The sequence below is a fragment of the Nothobranchius furzeri genome, chromosome 17 (genome assembly GCF_043380555.1).
Source record: "Nothobranchius furzeri strain GRZ-AD chromosome 17, NfurGRZ-RIMD1, whole genome shotgun sequence".
Taxonomy (NCBI): Eukaryota; Metazoa; Chordata; class Actinopteri; order Cyprinodontiformes; family Nothobranchiidae; genus Nothobranchius; species Nothobranchius furzeri.
In genome coordinates this window covers 36,819,827-36,845,789 of record NC_091757.1, presented here as the reverse complement: position 1 = coordinate 36,845,789, position 25,963 = coordinate 36,819,827, and the positions used below count along the sequence as shown (strand labels likewise).

At 42.1% G+C, this 25,963-nt stretch overlaps 1 protein-coding gene across 1 annotated transcript; it reads right to left on the bottom strand.

Moving 5' to 3' along the window:
• Window positions 1-1,327: 1,327 nt before the first annotated feature.
• On the bottom strand, window positions 1,328-25,108 carry trpm6 (transient receptor potential cation channel, subfamily M, member 6). The gene is made up of 41 exons (XM_015972227.3): window positions 22,459-25,108; window positions 22,254-22,333; window positions 22,034-22,072; window positions 19,803-19,992; window positions 19,324-19,537; window positions 18,997-19,121; window positions 18,728-18,899; window positions 17,004-17,178; window positions 16,759-16,882; window positions 16,610-16,682; window positions 16,287-16,387; window positions 16,068-16,202; window positions 15,497-15,550; window positions 15,268-15,402; window positions 14,440-14,559; window positions 13,811-14,079; window positions 13,125-13,353; window positions 12,517-12,669; window positions 12,270-12,416; window positions 12,034-12,162; window positions 11,646-11,897; window positions 11,395-11,569; window positions 10,054-10,168; window positions 9,775-9,971; window positions 9,572-9,704; window positions 5,922-6,327; window positions 5,486-5,812; window positions 5,136-5,403; window positions 4,965-5,062; window positions 4,775-4,856; window positions 4,626-4,672; window positions 4,471-4,535; window positions 4,364-4,389; window positions 4,225-4,275; window positions 4,084-4,149; window positions 3,685-3,986; window positions 3,128-3,210; window positions 2,825-3,030; window positions 2,689-2,740; window positions 2,444-2,556; window positions 1,328-1,720 (listed from the first exon to the last, which is right to left on the bottom strand). Exons 1-41 carry the CDS (start codon window positions 22,474-22,476, stop codon window positions 1,638-1,640), a joined length of 5,829 nt encoding a protein of 1,942 aa, XP_015827713.3. The 5' UTR covers window positions 22,477-25,108; the 3' UTR covers window positions 1,328-1,637.
• Window positions 25,109-25,963: the final 855 nt, after the last annotated feature.

Sequence of the window (25,963 nt, the reverse complement as noted above, 5' to 3'; positions counted from 1 at the left end):
TTTGTGTTTCTTTCTCATGATTATGTGAGTTTAGTGGGAGTGGTGTTTGAAAGGGCGAGTTTAGGAGAAATCCCACGTCACTTCATTCAGATCAAACTTTTCACAAACTGAAACTTTTCTTTTTTTAAATAAAATGCTCTAATTTATACAGAACTGATTCAATCGGATCAACTGTTTTGTCACCCTCTGAATGTGTGATTTGTCAGTGAACGACCCTTTTCTGAGCTGGCCTTACTGAACCAGATTGGACACCCTTTGCCTGCTGTTCATAAGGGGTGTGGGGGTGATGCTGGGAGGGTAATCTGTTCTGAATGTTATGGAGTAGTCTGTTCATGCGCCTTCTTCTACTCCATCAACACAGGATGACATCACAGTGCACACATTAGTCATTAGGATAAATTGTGCCGTACTTTTAATGCAGCTGATATGGGACATTTCACACACACGACGTCCTCCTCCTCCTCCCTTTTGTAAGAAAACGTGTGCGATCATGAGCGTGTGTGTGCGAGAGACAATGAAACAGTGAAAAGATGTTTGCTCTACCAATGCTTTGTAAACTTTCTTGATGCATTATGTGTGTGCAATTTGAGCAGTTTTGAGATAAAAAATGTTAACTTATTTTTTAAAGTGTTTTTGCGTCCCAAAAAGAGCAAATAAAAAATGTCCAAAACCTAAAAAGGTACTTAGGCTTCAGAGCCTCTTTCACACAATGATACATTTCAATAAAACACAAAAAATATTTTGTTCATTTTCAAAGTGCCATAGTTAGTGAGGAGAACATGGGGTTGGCAGTGAGGGGCGTAGACGCTTTACTGTGTACGTTTACATGAGAAACCAATCAAAAAAGGGGAACTGAAAGGAAAATGTGTATTTGATTACACTGGTTAACTGTTTTCATGCTTTCTTTTCCATTTGGTGGAGACTCTGCTGGACTCAGAACTCTGCTGTAGAGTTTGAGTTTTCCCACGAGGAGGAAAACATTAAAGCACACATGAATTTGTATTAAAGGGAGTAAAAGTACCCAGAACTGAAGGATCAAACTGGGCGTTGGTTCAGAACCGTGCAGCAAGTCCTTATTTGAGATGTAAATACAATGTGAAGGTCTGAAGTGATTTTTTTTTTTGTTCAATTCTATATTTTATCGCTTTTGTAGACATTTTGTTGTGGGAAGGAAAAAACTAAAATAAAATAAATTTTATGGGTGCATTTCTGCCTCGTTTTGTCACACACACACACACACACACACACACACACACACACACACACACACACACACACACACACACACACACACACACACACACACACACACACACACACACACACACACACGCACAGATTGTTTAATGAAAATGAAACATTGTCATATTTAAACTGAGCAACAAAAACTTCTAATGAAACAAATATATATACATAATTATACTTCTTAGGAGTTTTAAAACATCACAGCTGTCCTATCAAAAATTGTATATTTTTACAAAAAATAATTTATTTGCCACTTGAGAAAAATGTCAGATATCACCCCCATAACGCTTTGTTTACACTGCAAACAAATAAGGAATGCTAGAATCGTTTCAAAACAGAAACTAGGTGTGCTAAATCCCCCCTACATCTTCGGTCAAAGGTGCCATCCCGGTTTAATCTCCATCTCGTTCTTCTTGTTCCGATAACGGCTCGTCCTCGCTGCTGCTCTCAAAGCTGCCCGGGCGCTCCCTTAAATCTGAACAACAGAAACATCAGTTAGCGACGTGTCACTCCAATAACACAGTCATTATCACAAGAAAGAGAATAGAGGCAGGCCTGGGAGGAAGTCCATGCATCCAGCATGAATAATTTGGTTTGATTTGTTAGAGGAATGTTGGAGAGGACACAAGGAAAGGAAGCTAAATCACAACGCACCTTTGAAATATCAAAACAACTGTGTCTGAATGTTTTTGCGTGTGTGTGTTTGTTTGCCGGGGCTTGTTTGTTTTTGAGCACAGTTTCTTTCCGAGCTGCTATCCTCTAGACGCCGGTATCGTGTCTATCCAGAGACATTAATTAATAGCTAATCAAAGCTAATGTCTCAGCAGCACATTGCCAGCACAAAGACATGATTAATATGTAATCAAAGGCCGCGCAGCACAACGCACAAAGCAGGGCCCACCCCCATGCCTCCAACACTACTGTTGTTATCGGAATAAACGAAGACTCGTTGCTTAATTAGCTGGCTGTTGGTGTGTGCCGTCTTCATTTGAAGTTGTCGGGGATTTCTCTCAGAGCCAAGTTGGCCTCCTGAGTGACGACACTTAGGTGACATACAAATACGTGCATATGCACATGTGCACAAGCCTCGGTAATCCATTAAACACACACTCAATTAGACAAAGATGGCTCCTAAAGCCTTTAGATAACTAACACTGGTTACAGAGTCTCTCTTTCAATGGTTTGATGGTTTTCTGACCTTTTAGGCCCAGTCTGTGGCAGCAGAGGTTGCAGGAGTGTTTCTGCACGAAACCTTTGATAGCAGCATCCCCCAGGTTATCAGGACCAAAAACCATCTCACCCCTGCTTCCGCTGCAAGAAAGTCAGAAACAACATGACTGGAAAGCTGTTTTATCTGTCTTCAGTACGTACCAGGAACTGTCAATAAATAAAAACACAAAATAGAAGTCAGTTTTTAAAAATATGGGTAAATTTTCATTGTACCTTTGGTCGTCTGCTGTAATGACTGTTGGATCCGTCAGCTCCTCTCCTACTCCTGTTGAAAAGCGAATCAATAATTAAAAGAGGAAGAAGACAACTCTACTGACACAAATGTAGCACAAATGGTAAATAGATTTGCCTTGCATATCAAGCACCATCAGCTCTTTGCACGAGTACTCATAGGTCCAGTGGGAGAATGCAAGCAGCAAGTCCTCCAGTGAACAGCAGGGGGCGATCTCCTCTCCTGTGTTGTTATTGTACTTCCTGAAGTCTCCTGTCAAGTTTCTCTCTATAGTCAGCCACTGACCATTAGAATGCCAGAGAACCAGCGACACATCCAGAAATCTGGTGGAGAAAACACAGTCAGCTACACATAAGGCACACATGGGAGAAAACACACACACACACACACACACACACACACACACACACACACACACACCTTGGTGAGTGGTGCAGATCATCAGGTTTGATCTGGTTAAAAACTTGCATCATCTTCTGGGCTGCTCTCTGCTGCTGGATCTCCTTTAAAAAGACAAAACCGTTCGTCATAGAGTCAAGGCTATAAAATCTTACAGATTGAAGAAACTTAAAAAAGACTATTTTCTAAAATAGTGTAGAGTGCAGTAATTATCAGAAGTCAGTATCTACCATGCAGCTGGCAGCAGTGAGAGTGGGATTAGTTTGGAGAATAACATGGGGAGCAACAGAGGAGCTAATTTCCACTTTCTAAAAGAACTCAAACTCTAAAAGTACTAAACACCTTTATTAGGTAAGACAGGAGGACATCTGTCCACGTCACCCTAAAGGTGGAACTTTTGATTAGAGGAATTAGCAACCTGGAGAATCTGCTGATTAAAGAGCAGGATGCAGAATTTCCACTAGAAGAAACACACATTTGTGGGGAAATAAGGACTGAAATGTTGTTTTATGATGTAATCAAGCTAAACATTCATTTCTCGGACTCTAAGAAAGGTATGAGTATTTTTAAAGACTGACCCTTAAACAAAGCTGCAGCGCAGCGCTGCCGTGAAAGTACTTCTGCCAAGCACGAACCACCTCTGGTTTAAAGGCCTTCACTATATATACCATCCCGGGCTTTAGCACGTCCTGTTCTGCCCAGGTGCAGAGCATCCTGCAGCCCTGCCGGATGCCCCCGTCTAGAGAACCCTCCTCACTGGGAAGGGGCTGCAGCATGGCGGAGTAACCTCGGGAAGACCAGGACGCGACGGATCTGGATTCAGGGTCAGCGGAGACAGAAGATGCTTCCTCTAAAGAATAAACGCTCACTTCTTCACCTCCTGGGGGGCAACAAAGACAAACTCAATAAATTGTGTAAACAAAATAAAAATTGACTGAAGAAAACTAATTTAAATGAAATTAGAGTAAGAATGTTACCAAACACAGAAACAGGAGGGAAGGGAATGGTATGAGCCAGTCTCATCAGATTGTTTCTCTCCATGGCTTAAAGGACAAATATAAAAATATATCAAAACGACAGAAATATGTTATAATATATATTTTCCTTTATGACAATACCTGAAAAGTGGGGGTAAAAGTTGTCCGTGGACTGGAACGAGGAGCTCTTGGCTGCAGCAACAAAGATTATAGTATTAAAAACTTCAACTTCAGACATAAATGCATGAAGTCACCTTAAAGGACACATGTTGAATGTTACCTTCAGGTACAGCACAGCTCTGTAGGCTGAAAAAGGAGACAGAAGTAATTATTACATTTTAGCATCTGTGTACATTAATGTTGACTATAGAACAACATAGTACTTACGAGGACCTGCGGCTCATGGATTTGGCCCAGCTGTTCCAGGCAGAATGAGTGGGGCTCCAAATATCCTGAGAATCGATTTAACAATAATAAAATAAACAGCAATAAAATAGAAACCTTTTTATTAATTTTGTCTACAGAATTGAGCAAAATTCTACCTGATGAGAAAACATCTGTTTTGGTATCAAATCTGTGGGATCAAAATCTGAAAAGAATTTGATAAAACAGAAAGTAATCTTTATGGTGTTGCTATACGCAAATGTAAAAACACTTAAAAGACAACCTTAATCTAAACTGAAGTTCTTACTGAGCTGACTGAGGCTGGTTGAAGCTGACCAGCATGTAGGTTCTCCAATAAACCTCTGGCGTTTCCTCCATGACATGGCTGTCTGTTTCCCACAGAAGTGCAGATTAATAAAATTAATAAATAAAAATGTTCATGCTCATTGAGAAATTCTCTCTTTTTGTCACAACTGATTAAATTTATTTGACTTTACTGTATCTGGAGTGCTCTCCATTATTTTCACCATCTTCCTGTTGTGGATTTTTCCTTTGCTTTCCAAGACTGGAGTGAAATCAGAGGACTTGTCCCACTCTGCAGAAGCAAATGACAATCAATCTGCTGATGCATAATAATAAAGATTCCTGAACGCGTGATGATGCAGTACCTTGACTCCTGCTGCACTGCAGAGATGTGTCATCCCTGAAGCCCCTCCTTCCCGATAAACACTCATTTATGGTTTCATTAAGTGATGGAAATGATTTTCTATTTGGACTGAGAGGCGCTCCAGAGAAAGTGACGTTCTCCATGCTGGATGACAGCGAGCGACAGAAACCAAAGGGGCGGTCTCTGGGCCTCAACGCCCACCTGGGGGGAAACGCAAGTCTTCTCCAGTGGCTGGAGTGTCTGGACTGAAAACTTTGCTGGCTTTCATCCTGAAGAGAGACAAGACTTTACCAAAACATTTAACAAGTGAGGGTAAAATATAGCGAAGGTACCACCAGGAGCTTCACACACTTCTATGTTTGACTGCTGTTTCTGAGTTATTTCTTTCTCCTTCTCTTCAGTTTCATCATCTCCTTCTTCTTCTTCCACAGAAGATTCCTCCTGATTTGGATACAAGTTCGAGTCACATGTCCAGGGTTTATGTGGTGACCCCAAGCTTCTGGGAGAAAGAGGAGATCCACAACGAGACGATTCACTAGAATCGAAAGACGTCGGATTCCTCACGGCAGCAAAATGAACCCCACCTCCGTAGAACGGAGAGAAGGAGGTATGTGCCATAGTTCTTGAGCCTCCCAACCAGTTCTCACTAGGATGTTCAAGATCAGTGGGCTGGAAATCCTGAGAAAAATCAAACTAGTTAGAAACTTGTAGCTTGTATGTGGTAATTTTACTGTTTAAAAGATGGAAGCAAAAACTGAAGCAGCAAATTTATAGAAACTATAAGCACCTCTTTGGAAGTCTCAGCCTCAGAGTGTCCATAATTTCCCTGCTTGCTCTCTTTCACTCCTGCATGGCACTCCTTGCACCCCATAAGAGTGGAGCCCTTTAGCAAAGAAGGTGGGGTACTTTTACAAGCTTTGACCATCCTCCTCTGCATGTTAGCCCCATCGGAGTCCGACCCGCTCCTGTGAGGGAGGGTCCAGCTACGAGGGAGGGTGTGCCGAGATGCCCTGGCAAGCCGTGCCTCTTTGTGATGAAGGCTGTCCGAGGCAGAGAGCAGAGCCAGGGTGTCCACAGCCAGCGCTGACAGGTCCTGGAGCTGACCCAGCTGACCGTCTAGTTCAGACAAGTTGAGCTGAATAAAATTCACCTTCTCTGAAACCTCCACCACCATTGCACACATCTCTTCTGCTCTGGGAGAGAAAATATAAAGTTTACACAACTGGAGCACCTTTATACTTCTTTCAGTTAGGACGTTACAGGGATGATAAATAAAAAAAAACAGGTGACTGGTGTTTAAGAAGAAAAATGTACATGGAAGCAGTGTTCCCTCGCCCGGACGCAGATCACTGGGACCCGCCCTCTGGACCCAGGCCTGGAGGTGGGGCACGTTAGCTGGCCTGGTGGCCAGGTTTTCACACATCGAGACAGCCCGAAGAGGAAACATGGGTCCCCCTTCCCATGGGCTCACCACTCATGGGAGGGGCCAAAGGGGTTGGGTGGTGCAGGGACCATGGCAGTCTGATCCTCGGCTACAGAAGCTGGCTCTTGTCACGTGGAATGTCACTTCTCTGGTGGGAAAGGACCCCGAGTAGGTGTGTGAGGTTGAAAAGTTCCGACAAGATATAGTCAGATTCACCTCTACGCATGGCTCTAGCTCCAGAACCAGTTTCCTTGAGAGGGGCTGGATACTCTACCACTCTGGAGTCGCTCCCACTGAGAGGCGCCAAGCAGGGGTGGACATATTAGTGAATGGTAAATGGCCTGTATTTGATATAGCGCCTTCTAGAGTCCTGGAACCCCTCAAGGCACTTTACAACACAATCAGTCATTCACCCTTTCACACACACATTCACACACTGGTGGGGATGAGCTACAATGTAGCCACAGCTGCCCTGGGGTGCACTGACAGAGGTGAGGCTGCCGAGCACTGGCGCCACCGGTCCCTCTGACCACCACCAGCAGGCAAGGTGGGTTAAGTGTCTTGCCCAAGGACACAACGACAGCAACAGACTGAGCGGGGCTCGAACCTGCAACCTTCCGATTACGGGGCGGGCACTAAACTCCTATGCCACCGTCCTGTGAATGAGAGGCTAGTCTCCCTCCACCAATGTGAGGGAGGATGGGTCCTGACTGTTGTCTGTGCTTTTGCAGGGGTCAGAATACTTAGGACTTTGTGACATTTCAGTTTCTTTTTAAATAAATCAGCATACATTTCTAAAATTCAGTATTTTTCTGTCAATATGGAGTGCTGTGTGTACATTAATGAGGAAAAAAGTTAATTTAATTGATTTTAGCCAATGTCTGCCAAAAATAAAAAATAAAAGAGTGAAAAATTGATGGGGGTCTGAATTCGTTCTGTGCCCACTGTATGTGCACCTGGCATCAGAATACCTTAGGCAGCAGTTCGATGATTGAATTTGCTGTTGTTTCATCTGATCTGTGGCTGCATATCTTGGACACTCGGGTGAAGAGAGGGGTGTAGCAGTCAACTGACCACGACCTGATGGAGTTGGCTGAGATGGTGGGGGAGGATGCTGGTCAGACCTGAGAGGCCCAAACGTACTGTGAGGGTTTCCTGGGAAAGTCTGGCAGAGTCTCCTGTCAGTAGGATGTTCAATTCCCACCTCCAACAGAACTTCCAAAACATTCCGGAAGAGGAGGGGGATACTGAGTCCGAGTGGGCCCTGCTCCATACTTCCATTGTTGATTCTGCCAACCAGAGCTGTGGCCACAGGGTCGTCAGTGCCTGTTGTGGTGGCAACCCCTGAACCTGCTGGTGGACGTCGGCGGTTAGGTATGTTTTCAAGCTGAAGAAAGGGTCTTGTCAGGTCTTTTTGGCCTGTGGGACTCCAGGGGCAACTGACACGTACTGGCAGTCCAAGCGGAATGCTGCTCAGGTGATTGCAGAGGCAAAAAGCCAGGTGTGAGAGGAGTTCGGTGAGACAATGGAGCAAGACTTCCGCATGGCTTTGAGGAGATTCTAGTCTTGGAAATCAGTGCACTACCAACACTGGGGACGGTGTGCTGCTGACGTCGACTCGAGACTTGGATCAGTGGGCGGAGTACTTCGAAGACCTCCTTAATCCCATCTGTACATCTTCCAATGCGGAAACTGAAACTGCGTACTTTGAGTTGGACTCTCCATTCTCTGAAGCTGAGGCCTCAATGTTGTCAAAAAGCTCCTGGTATAAAGGCTCCGGGGGTGGATGAGATCCGCTCAGAGTTCCTTAAGGCTCTGGATATTGTGGCGCTGTGTTGGCTGACACAGCTCTGCAATACCACATGGACATCGAGGGCAGTTCCACTGGACTGGCAGACTGGGGTGGTGGTTCCCTATTTAAAAAGGGGGACTGCAGGGTCTGTTCCAACTACAGAGGGATCACACTCCTGAGTCTCCCTGGTAAGGTCTATTCAGGGGTTATTGAGGAGGATTTGTCGGATAGTCGAACCTCGGACTCATGTCGTTTTTGTCCTGGCTGTGGAACACTGGACCAGCTCTATACCTGTAGGGGGGTTCTGGATGGTGCATGGGACTTTACCTAACCAATCAACATGTGTTTTGTTGATTTTGAGAAGGCGTTCGACCGCGTCTCTCGGGGGGGTCTGTGGGAGGTACTTCGGGAGAATGAGGTACCAGGCCCTCTGATACGGGCTGTTAGGTCTGGGACTGTTAGTAGGACAGTACTGTATACCTGATACTGTTGTTTTCTCACCAAATAATGAAGTCAATTTCTTTTAGATCAGGATAAGATTCATAAAATTAAGGAATTTCTCTACATTTCACTCATAATGAAGGTAAAGTGTGACAGGAAGTCATTTTAGAAATGACTTGTTTTGTTTTTAGGGTTTGAATCACTAATTAATAGATTTATGTGGGCTGGTTACAAAATGCTTTTTCCCACTTATTTAACTCTGGGAACATTTTACTTAGGGGTGGAATATCCCTTTAACTATTTGTACATCAAAGTGAAGCAAATAAGAAAACAAAAAGAAAACAAAAGGCTTTTTTCAACAGCACTACTCAGCCAAGAACAGCTCGGCACAGCGTGGGTTAACTCAGCTCATGGTTGGCTTTCCCTGCCAGCAAAACAAAAAAGTGGGAGCGCTCAACACAGTGTGCTGGTGAAGTGGCATTGGTGGGGATCTTTGTGATGTTTACTCGAGACAGTAATAGCAGCCAGAAAGCTCCAGAGCAACCAGTGACTCTGCTCCCAAGCCAATCAACAGCCTTCAGCTGTGATGCCGGCCCGGGTCAGCATGCTTGGAACCACAAGGAAGCAGGGATTGTAGAGGGAAATTACAGAACTGTGCTGATGGAAAAGGCAGCCAGACGAAATCGCACCAATCTGAGTCACGCAGAGTAGAGCCATTGGAAAAGACCTAAAATGTGATTTTGCAGGATTTGATTGCGTGTAAAAAAAAAATAAAGTGAACCTCTCAGCTGTGGCTCTGATTCTGCTCAGCTGGCTGCTATTGGCATCTTCAGTCTTCTCATGAAAGTAAACCTCAACACATTTCTCCTCAAACTCGTATAGCGTCTTCCGATCCTCGTGGCCCAGATAGAGCTCTGGAAACACAGAAGAACTTGATGAGGGTGATGTTTTCCACCCCCAGGACATTCATACAGTGGTACTCACTGAGGCCTGAACCTCTCTCTTCCCGCTCAGCATCTTGTCTGAATCTCCTAAAGATGCCTCGGACAGTCAGAGCCATGTGGCTGAAAAGAATCAGGGGAGGAGGCAGCCATGGCCGCTCCAGATATGTCATAATGTAATGATAACGGTTGTACCGCCACAGCTTGTTGGACGTTGAAGCCATGTCAAAGTAGATGTTGCTGTTTGGGACAGGTGAAAAACGCTAATCAACACTATTTCTTGCTGAATAAATCACCTTTTTTCCAGGACAAACAGGCTTACTTGAAAAATGCAATAAGAATGTTGACCATGATGATGTACTGGAAGAACATATAGACTGCCTGCAGAAATGGTGTGAGAAAAGATGCAGGAGGGCATGAACCATCCTCATCACAGGCTGTGAACACACAAACATATACACAGAAAAGTGTAAATAAACAGCATGATTTTTAAGAAGTAAGTAAGTATTTCATTTATAGGTTTTGGTTTATTGTCACATAATTTAGTCTAAATGAAGAATATGCTCACTACAGAAGTCCTGTGCATGTTTTTAGCATTACAGGTGCTTGGTTCCTTACAAAATAACCACAGAGATGTTACATAATAATAAAAGAAAAATAAAACCATCGTGTCTATAGCATTAAAGGAACATATTGTCCAAAACTCATGTTTTGCATCTTTTTGTGCTGCCATGTTGGTCTCCACAGCTTCGATAAACACTTCAAATTTAAAAAAAAAATCTGCCCATTCACTTTCTGTCAGTGTTTGGTGTAGGAATGATGTGCCTAAAACAAGCCATGTCAGAAAGTACCTATTTGTGATGTCACAAACAGGGAAAGTGGAATACAACAACCTCTCATGTGCAGGAGAGTTGCTGCTGGAGGAGCTGTGGCTCTACTCCAAGCCCCTCCCTGGTATCGATGCTTCTCAGCTCAAAGCGGCCTGAGTGAGAGGTGGGTGGGTGTGGCCAGCTCCAGCTTGTTTCTTAAAGTGACACAGCCCTGAAACAGCTCATTCTGGAAAGTGCTGAAACTCTTTTTTCGTCTTCGTTACGTTCATTCTGTGTTGACTTCCTAATTCCATTGTTTTCAGTTCTTTTGGCTCCTGCTGTCACATTTGTCAGAGCATCGCTGATGTTTAGGTGTCACTGTTGCTGTTTATCTGTGGGCAGTGGATGACACTGTGGTCCTCTACTTCCCCCACCTTCCTTACCGAGTCACTTCCTTTCAACAGGGGGCGCACTGATGGAAGCAAGACTGCTGAACACCGGCACCACCGATCCCTCCGACCACCACCAGCAGGCAGCGCAGAGTAAGTGTCTTGCACAAAGGACACAACAGCAACATTCTCTGGTGGGGGTCGGGATCGAACTGGCAACCTTCTGATTACTGGACAACCCGCTCTATCTCCTGACTGCTGCTGCCCCTTGTGGCCCACATAGAATAAAGCTTCTGAAATGGCTTTTATGTCACGGGGATTTAGAACAAAAAACTTCATAAATGTTTCATGTTCATAGAACTATTATAACTTACCAAAAAAAGTCATAATATTTTACCTTTAAGAGGTTTCTATAGGGATAGCGTTTTAATTTCAGCAGCTTTTATTCTCCTCTTAACAACTCACCATCTATTTCTCCAGCATAAACCTCTCCAAAAATCATCCAGTAAGGCTGGAAGACTATATCTCGAGCTAAGCTCCACGATGGCTCCTCATCTGGGGACAAGATGGCTTTTCTGGACACTCCGAAACTCAGCAGAACAATCATCATCATCACCACGATGAAGAACATGTTACTGGTCTGGGCACACATAGAATAGAATGGTGAGTGAACACATATTTAATTTTCTGAAGCATGTGAGCAGAGTTCCCATTACCATCTTAGTGATGATGGTGAGGTAAGGACCTGCATGCTTGTTGACAGCCAGAAGATCCAACACTCTGACGAACCAGAAGATGATGTCCAGACAGTAAGCGATGCGTCCCGCTGTCCGGTAGGGATCAGCAAACCAACGCATCACAAATCCAACCACAAAAAGAACAATGGCCACAAAGTCTGATGCATTCCAGTATTCGGAGAACCAAATCTTCAGCTTCTGGCTCAGCTTCCTGGGCTCAGACATCACCACCTAAAGCACAAATATTCCATTTGAATTAAATGATTTTGCTGTTTAGAACAATGAGCCTTAAACTAATACACCGCCTCCGCAATCAAGCTAAATAATGTAAACATGAGAAGAAAACGAAAATATACGTGTCACTCACCTCTCTGGTTTTCTCCACAGCTGTGGATCCAATGTAAACAATGACCATCCACTCCTCAACTCTGGGCTGAGCCTCCATCTTCACCAGGACCACAAAAGAGAACAACATCAGAAAGGCCAAGTAGGACACCTACGTTTGAGATAGAAATATGTTTCAGAGAAATAAAGAAACAAAAATCTGGAATACAACCCATTTGCTCTGATGGAAATTAATACTATTAAAGTCACGCCACCTACTGTATGAAACCAGAACTTGACAACTGGAGCTGAGTAAAACTCATAGATTGTTCTGATCCAGAACAGCCACTGCGCAGATACAGTGGGCACCGTCTCTGAACCAGGACCGCGGCATTTGTTCTGGAACGAGAGGCCTCGCTCTGCATCCTGATGCAGAAAAAGACCAGAGAACAGACCAGGAAGTCCGACATGGGAGGAGTGACACAAAAGCCACTAGAGCTGAAAGCTGCATCAGCTGGAAGGTTACCGTGCGATCGGACCCCTCGGTGGCTGGTTGAGACTTGACAGACTCAAGTCCAAACAGCATGGCCTCATGGCTCTGTGGTACGTGGCACATTTCAGCTCTGCTTTTAAACTCCAGTAACAAGATGGCCGGAGGAAGAAGAAGGCTCAAAATGATCTGAAACATATTACGTGTGTTAAGCATCATAAACCATTTTACACACACACCCACACTTATATTTATATGCTTGTGTGGACCTCCATTGACTTCCACACATTTTAGTGACTCCACTATGCCTAATCTTAACCGGTGGGGTTCTATTCCTAACCCTAACCTAAACTAACACCATACCTCTAAAAACCAAGTTTTAGAGTGGTTTGAATTGTGTGAACCAGCAAAATGTCTCCACAATGTGGAAATGTCCACACTTTACAAGTAAATGTCAAAATGTGTCAACTTAAACATATAAATATAAGCACACACACACACATACACAAAACCAGTGAATCAGTGAGTTCAATAGGATGTTTTATGCAATCACAGATCTTTTCATAGTAATGCAGGCTAATAAGAATAGTCCAAAATCATTTTCTGCACATGGTTAGTATGAATTACTACTGTAAAATACTTGCCTTCAAAAAAGAGTTTTTTCTCATGTTGAGTGGACCGGTCCAGAGGTCGGTGAGCAGTGTCTGAGTGCAGGAGTGTGAGACAAACGGCCGGTGGCATGAGGAGACAGCCAGCTGCAGACAGGTGAAGTGGCTCCATGCCTCCATCTCTGAGGTTAACAGTTTCATGGCCATTTGCTCATTCTGCTGAAACGCACAATCCAACACGTCCACCGCTAGCTGACCAAACTCACTGGCACACGGGGGGGTGGGGGGGTGGGGGGTGGGGGGGAATAAGTTAAATCAGAAACTGAGGTCAAGTTTTTAAAGTTATTTTAAATAAATTGTGTGCCTTTTTACATTTGCATAAAAAATAATTAAATCCTCTCATCCTTAATACGCGGAGGAAGGTTCTCCATTAGAATGCTTCATGATAGAGATGGTTCTTTTCTGAAAATTTAGCTAAACATTAATAAATAACTGGAATAAATAAATACAACAGATAATCTCTAATTAGTGTTTCTGTTCTGTTATTAGAGACTTCTTCCATCATGCAGGTAAAATTGATGCAAACAATGTGCTGTCTTGAATTTATTTCTTGCAAATATTTGAGTGCAGCCCCAGTATTGATAGAAAAACTTAGTTTGAAGAGAATTCTGAACTTATGTAATGATCCATTTTAAATAATAATAATAATAATAACTCCTCACAGTGAAAACGCCTTGAAACGTTCTGCTAAGTTGTCATCCATGTTGCTCTGGCGGGCCTGGAAGGCCATGGAGCGGTAAAGTTTGCAGGCCACAACAGCACGTGCCAGTGCTTCTTCTCCATATTGCCATAAGAAGAGCGCCATCTGCTGGCGTTGTTGAAGCACAGCCCACACAAAAAGGTCATTGAAGTTGAAAGGACAGGGCAGCGGAGCACTGAGGCCAGGAATAATGTCTGTCCTATGGCTTTTCTCAGATGGCAAACTTGACTCCTGGAGGAACAAAATGGAAAATAAAGGAAAAATATGTTGAAAAGTGGCAACAGGTCTGCGAATATAGACAGTGTTTAAAATATTACACAATTGTACAGTGGCTGTGTTAATCCAAAGGATTTAAATGAAGGCAACTGGACTTCTTGGGTTTCTTGAAGAGGTTTTGCTTCTCATCGTCTTCAAGAAACCAAAGAAGTCCTGTTGCCTTCACTTGAACCTGCTGGATTACCATGACCTAGATGACTGAGAACCTTCACCAGAATAGTGGCTGTGTTAATTCTAGGGTGTGTATGAGAATTAACCTAAATGAAACATATATAGAAGTGTATAGCACATGCAGATCCAAAACCTTTTACCAACCTTAGATTTGTAGGGTTGAGCAGTTCTAAAGAATTGTAGGTCTTGGAGACTTCTAGCTTTCTTCGTGCCCAGTCCCAATCTTTGTTTAGTAAAAGAACTCAGGCTGCTCCGTCTCTGGTCCTACAGAGAGCAAGAAAAGGGTTATCACTAAACTGATTAGAAAAATACTTTACATAAATCTAAAAGCTTTTGTCAAAAACTCACGCTGGACTTTTTCCTACTTAATCCTGGCAAAATTTTCTGAACCTTTAAAGGTGCAGTATGTAAGAATATATTGAGGATTTTACAGTGAGAAAATCCCAAAAAAGTAATGTTTTGGAAGGAAGGTTATACAGAAACGTATTTCATATCCAGCTGGCTTGTCAGTTTTTCTCCTCTCAAAACAAAGGAGGGATGGACGTAACTACTGTTTACCATCAATGAGTGTAGGGTTGCCATGTCTGCTGCGACCTAATACTTCAGCGCCGACAATTCTAATACGATGACGGGTGGCAAAAAGCTCCAGAGTTGTTTAAAGTAGCTGCAGTAACCAATTTTTACCACAAAATGTCAGTTTTACTTCATTTCTACACAATGTACCTTTTAGATAATTCATGCAAATTCTCATCAAACCACTTTTGGCCTCCAAGTGTCCAGATAGAGTATTAATATTAGTACTTTCATCAAAAGCCAATGACAATTGTATTTCTTTAATTACTGTTTTACATATAGATACATAAGATACATTTAATTATTACATAGTTGTTATATTCACATCAGCTAATAAATAGCTCAGTTCTAAAATCATAGATTTATTTAAATGTTCATATTTCATGTTTTTAAGCTCACCTTATCCTGCATGCGGCTGTAGGCAGCTCTAAAGTTTTTCCGTGTGTAAGTGCTTCGATATGCTCCCCCTATGAGGTATTCAATCACGAGGCCCATGTCAATGAGAGAGAGGCGGTAACCTACAGGAAGAGAGGTCTACACACACATAAACACACAAAAAACAGTGAATCGTGTGCAATACAGATGTATGCATGTCTGCTGCAGCAGGTCATTATTATTGTCAGCACACCTGTTTCGCATCTTCAACAAGGTGGTGCAAGAACTGCTGAGTCTGACCCTGTTTCTGAAGGGAAAAATCAGAGCAAATAAAAGTTGAAATTATTTTCTAACAGCAGCAGCTCTGTGGATATTCACTTGTTTCTTAAGGGAACTCAAAATTTAAGAGCTGTGAATTATTAACAGGCTGTAAAACACAAAACAATAGAGGCAGCGAGGAAAGAGTTTTCGACAGAAGAGCTTTTTGATTTCAGCAGCATCCCAAAAGAAAAAAGAATCAAATCAACAGCTGGGAAAACTGATGCAGTTGACCACAAAAACAAACAGCCGTGGTGCAAAACACTCAGAATGAAATGCTGTGATTTCAATCAAAGCTCATATTTTAAAAATTGTAGTTTAGGAGAAACAAACAAGACAGTTTCTTCAGTTTGTAGCATCGAGGGAGTCATGAGCACGAAAGGGAAAACAGCAAAACAAGACAAACAGCTGTCTGTGGGGCGGCGAGGACACATCCAGAAAAATGACAGAACAAATCTAAATGAGTTTCTTAAAGATTCAAAATCAAAACATAAAAATATGTTTACAGTATTGTAGAGCTCCTCCAGGCGATCCACGGTGAGGAAGCGACTCATTGTCATGCCGTTGTCAATCAGGAGTTTAACAAAACTGACACGGTCCATCACCAGAGAATCCACCATGGCTTGTTCCAAGGATCCCACCTAAGGAACATTACAGGATCAGTCTCAATGGTCATCACTGGTCTGTCATTAGAGCATAGCGAAGAGTATTTTAGTGGGTCTCACCTGCCAGTGCTGTCCGTACACCAGGATTTCCTTCTGTGCAATGTCAGCTCGATCCCAAGCCAGAGTCATACTCAGCTGCTCTGCTGGACTGGCCTTGGTTCCTGTTTTCACATTTGTTCCCAAAATGAAGAAAAAAAATACAACCGGTCCAATTTATATACATTAGCACACTTTTTTGGAGTTAAGAATAGATTTTATTAGAATAAACCTGAAACTCATCAGTGAAAATGAAGATATTTTGTTAATGATGATGATGATGATGAAGGTGTTTTAATCACCAGATGAAGGTCTACAATTGACAGGCAAAGTAAGAAAACATGTACCTTTAAGAGTAGAAGTCAAAATGGCTGCATCTGGAGCTATCAGGTCTTCTGACTCAGGGTCAAAGATGGTTATCTGTGGGTCAAAGAGATGCTGACCAGCCCACGTCTTTAATCACAGCAAACGTTTTCCAACCTGAGGTTCAACTCACAGACTGTCTGTGATCCATACACTGCTGGAGGAGGGTGAAAAGGTCTGTGGCTTCAGCCCTTTCAATGCCAAACACATCTCCAATTCTAACAAGGAAGTCTTCTTTAATGTCTTCATCCAACTCTCTGTTAAAGGAGTGTGCAGTAAAATAAAAATTTACTCATCTAAATCCCATTTTGGAAACAACTGTGTGCATTTTTATGATAAAGAAAGTGTCAGCATCCACAGGTACATCTCCCTTCCTACCTGTTATTAGCAGTCTGCTTGTGTAAGAAAGCGAGCAGGTCTGCAGCCTTGCCTGACCCCTCAAACACAAACACTGGCACAGGGGGAGCACTCCTAATGTAGTCCAACACTGTAGACACAATGGCAGGACCTCCTTCTACCACCACACACACCACAGGGACTCCCTGTTTCAAACCTACACAGAGAGGATAGCCTGTCACTCTAAAAGTGCAAATGCAGTATTCTGGCCACAGGGAGCGGTGGGGGTCTGAGTGACATTTCATTAACATTGTAAAGAGTAATTTTAGCACATACTGGCTCAAGAAAAGATTAAAAAATATGAAAAAGTAGCATGGTATGGCTTTAAATGTTGTTATGGTAACAAGTACAACCAGTATCAGGAGTAACAGGTATCAAGGTATGATTACAATAACATGGTCTTTACAAATTGGTCAAAATAAGTAAAAACAACCTTAAATGATCTTTACATGACACATTACAAAATCCAATTTTATCAATCTATGCTCCAAATTACACTTTTTCTTTAAAGCAGCATATCTGTGAGGACTAGTTGGGCTGCATGGTGGCGCAGTGGTTAGCACTGTTGCCTCGCAGCAAGAAGGTTGCAGGTTCGAAACTCGGCAGTGGCCTTTCTGCGTGGAGTTGCGTGTTCTCCCCATGCATGTGTGGGTTTTCTCCGGGTACTCCGGTTTCCCCCACAGATCACAACATGCCCTACAAGTTAAATAAATTGTACGTCGCTTTGGATAAAAGCGTCTGCTAAATGAATAAACATAAACATAAACATAGTTTATCCACAATTTTCCAAAAGGCATAAAAACTTTAACGGTGTGGAACACTTGTTTAATTAATACATTTGCAGTTGTCTCTAGTAGAAATGAATGCCTTGTAAGTCGTACTCAGGGGACAAAAAATACTGGTGCACCATTTCCAGGAACTACAAGTGAGCCACATCACAGCTGAGCTTCAGAGGCAGGATCTGGAGTCTTATTTTCTGATTTGGACAGCTTGATTCGGATAGGATAACAGCAACACAACTCTACCTCTGACTTGCAATGTTGATGTTTTATCTCTACAAATAACACAAGCCTGGAGGACCTTCTGCAGTGTGGTGGAGTTGCTAATGCTAAAGGTTAGCATCTACCATTCAAGAAAATGTCTGTCATTTCCTGGACGCTAAACCATCAACAACCTTCCCCGCCGTAAGTCAAGATGGGTGAGTCCAAGAATGTTGAGTGACAGTGTGACGTAGATCTGTCAGGCTTTTCAAATCCTAGAGTTTCACTGGCTATTTTCTATGAGAAGCTAATGTAGAAGATATGTCATGTTCAGCCTGCATGACAAACTCAGAATGAGCAACTATAATCAGAAATAAGATTTAAAAAAATATTTTTTCAGTTTTCCACACCTTTAAATTACAACAAACATGGACGTAATTTTCACTTTAGAAGTGGGGCGGGACATGGAGTGGGGGGGGGGGGGGGGGATCTTTGCAGTATGCTCTAATGGTAAACAGGCTTCAACACAAACGGTTGTTTTCTGCTTGGTCCTAGAGCTCAACCAGTGTCAATTTAATATAGCGTAATATTGTTTTTGGATGGTAAAAAGTGCAGGGGTCAAAACTTGACTTTGGAAAAAGCGGGGGGGACATGTCCCCCCTGTCCCCCCCCAAAAATTACGTCCATGCAACAAAATAACACAAGTGCATTTATACACAGACTCACGTGGATGGACCTTCTGTAGCTGGATGTGTTTCTCCAGTTTTCTTCTGAGACCTTCCTGACAGCCATGTTTTCCCAGCGTCCCATCATCCACCAATAGAAAGTGGGAGTGGAAACCATTAAGACAGGCCCTTTTGCTCAGAGGATTCCCCAGAGGCTGGTAGGGTCTGAATACCTGAACAGAGAATCATGCAACTAAGAAATAGCATGGTAGAGGAGTGTTTTAGGAGTTTAATTGGCAATAAAACAAAAAGAGCAGCTTTAAAACTTACATCTCTCCCTATGAGGTCCATGTTGTTGTCAATCATTCCCCATGGTGTGATGCCAATTGTATTTCTCTTCCTCAGATCATGGCCTCCAAATGTTTTTACTGCATCACCTACATACTTGGACACACCTGAAAATGAGGTAAAGAGTAGCTGAAATGCATTAAAAATATACTGCATAGATTTAATAACAGGAGAAACAAAAGACCCAAATTGTCTAGGAGCAAAGCAGAAATTTATAACAAATTTATTGCCATCCAGGTATGAAAATACAGAAATTTCCTACATTTAAAAAAATCAAAAACTGCAGTATCAAAGGAATCTCAACCCTACCTGTATTGATGCCATCAGTTAGTATCCATGCCCCTGTGCTGAGGGCAGCATTGATTAGCCCCTTGCTAAAGGCCTGCTTAACCTTTGGGGGTAAGACAAAGTTTTCTGAGCCTCCCTGGACTGTCAGCAGTAATTTGGGTCTCTCCATCTGCCATTCCCTCAGCATCAGTTGAAGCAGCGCCTCTGGTCTGGAGTCCACAGCCACACGAATGTACTGAGAAAACATGTTTGAGAGCTCTTTTCTGGTTTCGCTTCAAATGCTGCTCATGGGATTGTTTTGTCACAACTGCAGATACCATCTTTGCTTTCGTGACAAAGTCGTCTTAAAACCAAACCAAAGTTTACACAATCATCAAAGGGTAGATAGTCGTCTTGGGTCACTCTGAGGTTATTTTTGTAACGATTAACTGATTTAGACCTATGGTGTATAATTTTTATTTTAGACAAATTAAACAGTCATACGGTTAGTACTCACTGACCTTGGCCCGACAGACGCGTGTGGCGGTATCTTGAAAGTCGATGATCCCGTAAGCATCGGTGGGGCTGGCCTTAGTATGGACCATCATAGACCACTTCTCTTCCATGCCCTGTTCCGGACCAGGACAGAGGGATAATGGAAGAGTTGACTCTTGCCAGGAGTGCTCCCCCATCAGGCGGCCACAGCAACATCTAACCCCAACCACCACAAAAAAAATAAAGTATCAGGAAATTCAGTGGAAAGCAGCAAAACAAGTTTTATTCAAGAAAAATCTATCAGATATACTTTTTATTTCGATTTAAATAAAGTAAAAAAAATCTGATTATTATGTGGTATGGCTGGGCGATATGACCTCAAATCAATATCACAATATATTGAGGATTTCACCTCGATAACAATAAATGGACGAAAACTACACGTATGCGCAAAAACAAATGTTGTCCACTAGATGGGGCTGTCTTGTGTATTACATTGAGTCACATTGTCATATGATTGGAGGTGGTACAGCTTCTCAAATGGGCCATTCCCATCTGTACCGGGTCGGCCCGGGCCGGGTAGCGTAGGTTGTTTACATATCTGGGTGGCCTGGTATTTTTCCGGGCCAACCAAGGCTCATTCTCAGCCCTCTTCTCGAGGGGGTCTGCTTCAGGCCGACCAGGGCCAACACACCCACTGCTGACAGCAAATTCACACCTTCCATTAGAGCAAGCCTCTGATTGGTGGGTAGAATCATGGGCTTAAGGCAAGGATGTGTGGAATCAACCGGGCCAGGCTGGGGCCGACTGGGGCTACCCGGGCCGACCCGGTACTGATGGGAATGGCCCAAAAGTAACTTGAATGTCGATAACCTCTGCACATCTTTTCATCTTTTAAATTATCAAATTTATTGACATGGGAAAAACAATATTGATTAAAGTCAGAAATTTTGATAACGATACATTTTCGATATATCACCCAGCCCTATTATCTGGTGGTGGCCTCATGGAGGGGGCCACTGACTAGCACACTGCTGCTATCCACTTAACATTCTCCCTCTCCTGATAATAACATTCCACTTTCTTTGACATGGAATGTGCTACTACTAGTTTACCTGTTCAATTAACTATAGATTCACTTGGATAAATACAATAAAGTTTATCTCTTACTACATAGAATATTTACTAAGAAATCACAATGTAGCCACAGTAACACTACTTAGTATATATTTTGTGTGTGTGTGTGTGTGTGTGTGTGTGTGTGTGTGTGTGTGTGAGTGAGTGAGTGAGTGAGTGAGTGAGTGAGTGAGTGAGTGAGTGAGTGAGTGAGTGAGTGAGTGAGTGAGTGAGCGAGTGTGTGCGTGCGTGCGTGCGTGCGTACGTGCGTGTGTCTGCTCTGTCTTCTCGATCCCCAGTGAGTCGTGGAGGATGGCTACTTATACTGAGCCAGGATCCTCTGGAGGTTTCTTCCCGTTAAAAGGGAGTTTTCCTCTCCACTTGCTTAGTATGAGGATTGCTGTAAAGACTCTGACCACTAGTCAGTGACTTGATGCAACCTGCTGGGTTCCTTATATAGGAAACTTTTTACTGATTGGCTAAATGAACTGAACTGTATTGGAATGTTTACTTTGTGAAGTGCCTTGAGACGACTCTTGTTGTGACTATATAAATTAACTGAATTGAACGGAATATACTTAGTTTATAAAAGACATGAGACATTAATATGGTTGTTTTACCAGTTTAGTGAAAACTGTTTCAGAATTAGGATGCAAATAAAATTTAAAGAACAAAAGCAGCATTTTTGGGGGGGACTGAATATGAAAGAGGGTCTAAAATACCGTAACTGTGATACTAAATTAGGCACATATGATTACAATAAATGTAGCTAAAAAGAAAAAATGAAAGCAAGAAACGCAAGAATGTTTACACATCATTTATAGGCACTTGTAGCACCCACCAATTACAGCAAGTCAGAAACCCTCCTCTCATTTTCCTGTTTCTCACCCCTTCCTAGCCACCTACATCTGTTTCATTGGTCACAGACAGAAACATTCACAAATTCCTACTCATTATCTCATAAATCTCCAACGCAGTTAATTATTTACTCATGTTGAATGTGCAGTGGCTTTTATAACAGACAGAAAGAAAGAAAACAAATGAGAAAAGGTTTTAAAAAAGGAAAAAGAAGGTGGAGGAATTTACACAATAAAATTAAAACGGACTGTGATGATGGTATAAAATAGTTTATGAAAGGTACCTGATCAGAGTTTGGCACACTTGACATACTGGAATGCATCTGTAAACAACACGAAATAACCTATTATCACACATTTCAAACAGTGCCTTTCCCTGGAAGTAATGGCTAAGTGCCAGATGCTTGTGTTCTCAGAAGAGGTTTATTTCCAGCCCCTGTGGGTAAGGTTATACTACATGTTATTGAAACAGAGCAGCCTTCTAGGAACCATAAAAACGTTTACCTGTGCAGGTCCCAAGAAGAACGGATAAACTTCACACACTCTCTTTTGAAGAAGGTTTCCTCGATCCAAGATTTCCGCGACTAGAATGAGAAGAGATACAACTAATTTAATATACGTAGGTCTAGAATCAGATAGTTTTATCACTACTGGTAAACACAATCTGAATCAAAAACAAACATGTTATTTTTTAAGAAAAAGTGAGGACCTTCTCATGTCCACTCATTGTAGTGCAGCAGGCTGAAGTCCACTTGCTGGATCTGAACGGAAACCTTCGCTACACCCCTACACCCACAAAAACACTCACAGGATGTGAACTGCAGGCAACCCACTCATTCTATTCCAGATCAATCTTCCCTTCATGCTTTCAGTGTTTTTTAAATGTGTTTGCTGTATTTCTCAGTCAGATGTAACAATGGCCCAACTAAGGAATGCACTGTTAACAGGAAACATACAAATATCCCCTTCCTGATGTTCACTCACATGTGGGGAGCAGATTTATCCCCACCCCGAATTTAAACACGTCACCAGATTCTAGAGCAGTTTAACATCAGATCTAAGTTTATTGTGACCACATCAAATTGATATCACTTTTAAAGCTCTGTGAAGATCCTTTCGGAAAAATGTTATATTAATGTTGTTAATTTAGCTTCTTAATTTTTATAACATTGCACTCACACTATTCGTTATTTATGAGTAAATGTGAATATTTTCAGAATAGGCACGTTAAAGTAAGAGACAATTTTCAGGTATTTAAGTATTTGCCAGTAGAAAAAAAAGTGTGTGTGTGTGTGTGTGTGTGTGTGTGTGTGTGTGTGTGTGCGTGTGCGTGTGTGTGTGTGCGTGCGTGCACGTGTGTGTTTCATGGAGTTTAAGTTTCCTCCCCTTCAGCTCCTCGTTGGCTCATGGGTCCCCAGTCCGCTTTGCTTTACGCCCTGAATGGCACATATGTTGAACTTTAACTTATTAAGTTAAGAATATTAAAAAATTAAGTAATGATGTGTGTTTCAACTATGTCTATAACCATAATACAAATTATATGTTGTATAACTATAATTTATGATTTATTAGCTTTTAAAAAATTGTTATTTAAATTACTACAAATCAGACGCTGCATATCGTCACCACATAATCTCTTCTCCCCAGCGTAGCTGCTACTTTCCATGTGGCCAGATACATTGTGGGTTGTTGTTTTTTTGTTTTGTTTTGTTTTTTTCAAATGTAATGCTCCTTTCGTCCTGGAAGATGGATTCACAGCTCGCTAAACTAATCTTCTCTTCTTCTTCATGTCTGGTTTGATGACATCAATTTGGTGAAATGAACATTTGTAGTCCTATGTGCCTTCACACAAAACCTGAAATAACTTTTGCCACTGTTTGAAAGTAAGCGCTTTCTTGGCATCAAGATGTCTCTTTAATATTCATCATTTGTGAAATTCATGGCACATTTCAGCAGGTTTAGAAAATAGCTTTTATAACCAATTAACTTCCACTAATTTTTTTCTAATTTCCGGGGACCTATGGTCCAGAAATAGATAAAAATGACACAGACTGGCCCAAAAAAAATAGTTGCCCAAAACAAAATGTCACACTAATATTTTCTTGGACTGCTTTTAGCTTTGATTACAGCACACATTCGCTGTGGCATTGTTTCCATAAGCTTCTGCAATGTCACAAGATGTATTTCCATCCAGTGTTGCATTAATGTTTCACTAAGATCTTGCACTGATGATGGTAGAGTCTGTCCGCAGCACAAAGCCTTCTCCAGCACATCCCAAAGATCAATCAACCAATCTGCTTTAATTGTCAATTCTACAACATGTACAGCACATACAGGAAGAATCGAAATTGCAATTTCTCTCCATCTCTTAGTGCTAAATATTGGCATTTAAAAACAATTTAAAGCTTTTAAAGGCAAAACACGGCTTAAGACATGCACTGATTCGCAATGGAGTTAAGGTCTGGACTCTGGAGTGTGATGTCTCATGCTCTCTGAACCACTCTCACTATTTGAGCCTGATGAATCCTGGCATTGCCATCTTGGAATATGCCCGTCCCATCAGGAAAGATGGAATAACCCGGTCATTCAGTATATTCAGGTAGTCTGACCTCATTCTCGGAGCACATCCTGTTGCTGAACCTAGACCTGACCAACTGCAGCAACCCCTGATCATAACACTGCCCCCACAGGCTTGTACAGTAGGCACTAGGCATGATGGGTGCATCACTTCATCTGCCTCTCTTCTTACCCTGATGCTTCCATCACTCTGGAACAGGGTCCATCTGGACTCATCAGACCAGTTTTTAATAATTTGGACAGTTCTTAAGCCAGTTTTAGTCTTTTCTGAAGTGTCCTTAGATTTTTTCTGCTTGATGCATGCCAATGATCTGACCCTTCTCATACAAACTAACATTTTCCACGACCACCAGATGTTCTCCACAAGGTTGTTTAAGAAATGAGAAGCAGCTCACTGCACCAGGTGGGGTGGTGTTGCCAGCTGAAAGACAATCACCCATGCAGTAGTTATCCATTAGGAGGCTCGTACCTCTTTGCTTGTAATTTAAATACATTTTTATAATTTTTCCTTTTTATATTAAACCTCATTCATTAGTTCAAACGCAGCTACATAAACACGTGAACAAATTTTAAATGCTAATCAGAAAACCAGCTGAAGAAACCCGGACAACGGTGTCTAGCCGAGTTTTGTTACCAGTTTGTTTAGGTCAGATAGAAAAACGCTAATTGCTAATGAGTGCTAATCTGGTAAATGAAATGGAATCAAGTTTTAAGCGTCTCGAACAACTTTTTAAGGCAAACGTCGTGCTGTTCGTTTGAATCGCTATTGAACTTCCTGCTGAACTTACCATGGCCGTGCTCTCGCTGTAGTTTAGGCGTGCAAAACCGTGCAAAACGTTTATGGAGGTCTTCTTTCAGATGCTACCGACTTCATCATAACACGGAGTGACTGCTATTTTATCAGCTGAAGGTCCAAAGGGCATGGAGCCTTTCCAAGAACCCTTGAGGAGCTCATGACCTCCTCATGAGAAAAAAACATAGCTTCACCAGGAAGAAGTCATGTGTTGCTGTGGAGTCCAGAAAACACCAACTAATGGGGTTTACTCACTCATGTTCAGTGTTGTCCTATTTTTTATTTGTTTTCTTTAAGTCAACAAACAAAAAGAATAAACTAGAAAAATTTGCATTTCTTGCAGTGCTGTTTGAATGCTGGATAGCTGAAACTGGAAGCTGAATCTGCTGAACAGCTGAACTGAAGCTGAAACTAAGCAAAACTGTCAAAATGAGCTGAATGTATTAAAAGATGTAGAAGCAAAAAGCACCAACAACCAAGTAAAGCACAAAAAGTGAGTGAATAATAGAGAAAAATAATCCTAATCAGCAGGTAACTGAAATCTGTGAACAAATCTGGACAGCTAAAATATCTAAACACCCATTATTTCAGTAGGACAAGTTTAACAGTTTAATCTCTACATTTAGCTGAACTGTGAAATTAGCAGCATATGCTAAATTTGGAAACTGATTGCTGAAGCTGCTGAATAGCTGAAGTGAAGCTGAAACTAAGCTAAACTGTCAAAATGAGCTGAATGTATTTAAAGATTTAGCAGCAAAAATCACCAACAAGTGTAATAAAGCTCAGAATATAGGTGGAGAATGGACAAAAAAATGCTAAACAGCAGAAAACTTCAATCTTTGAA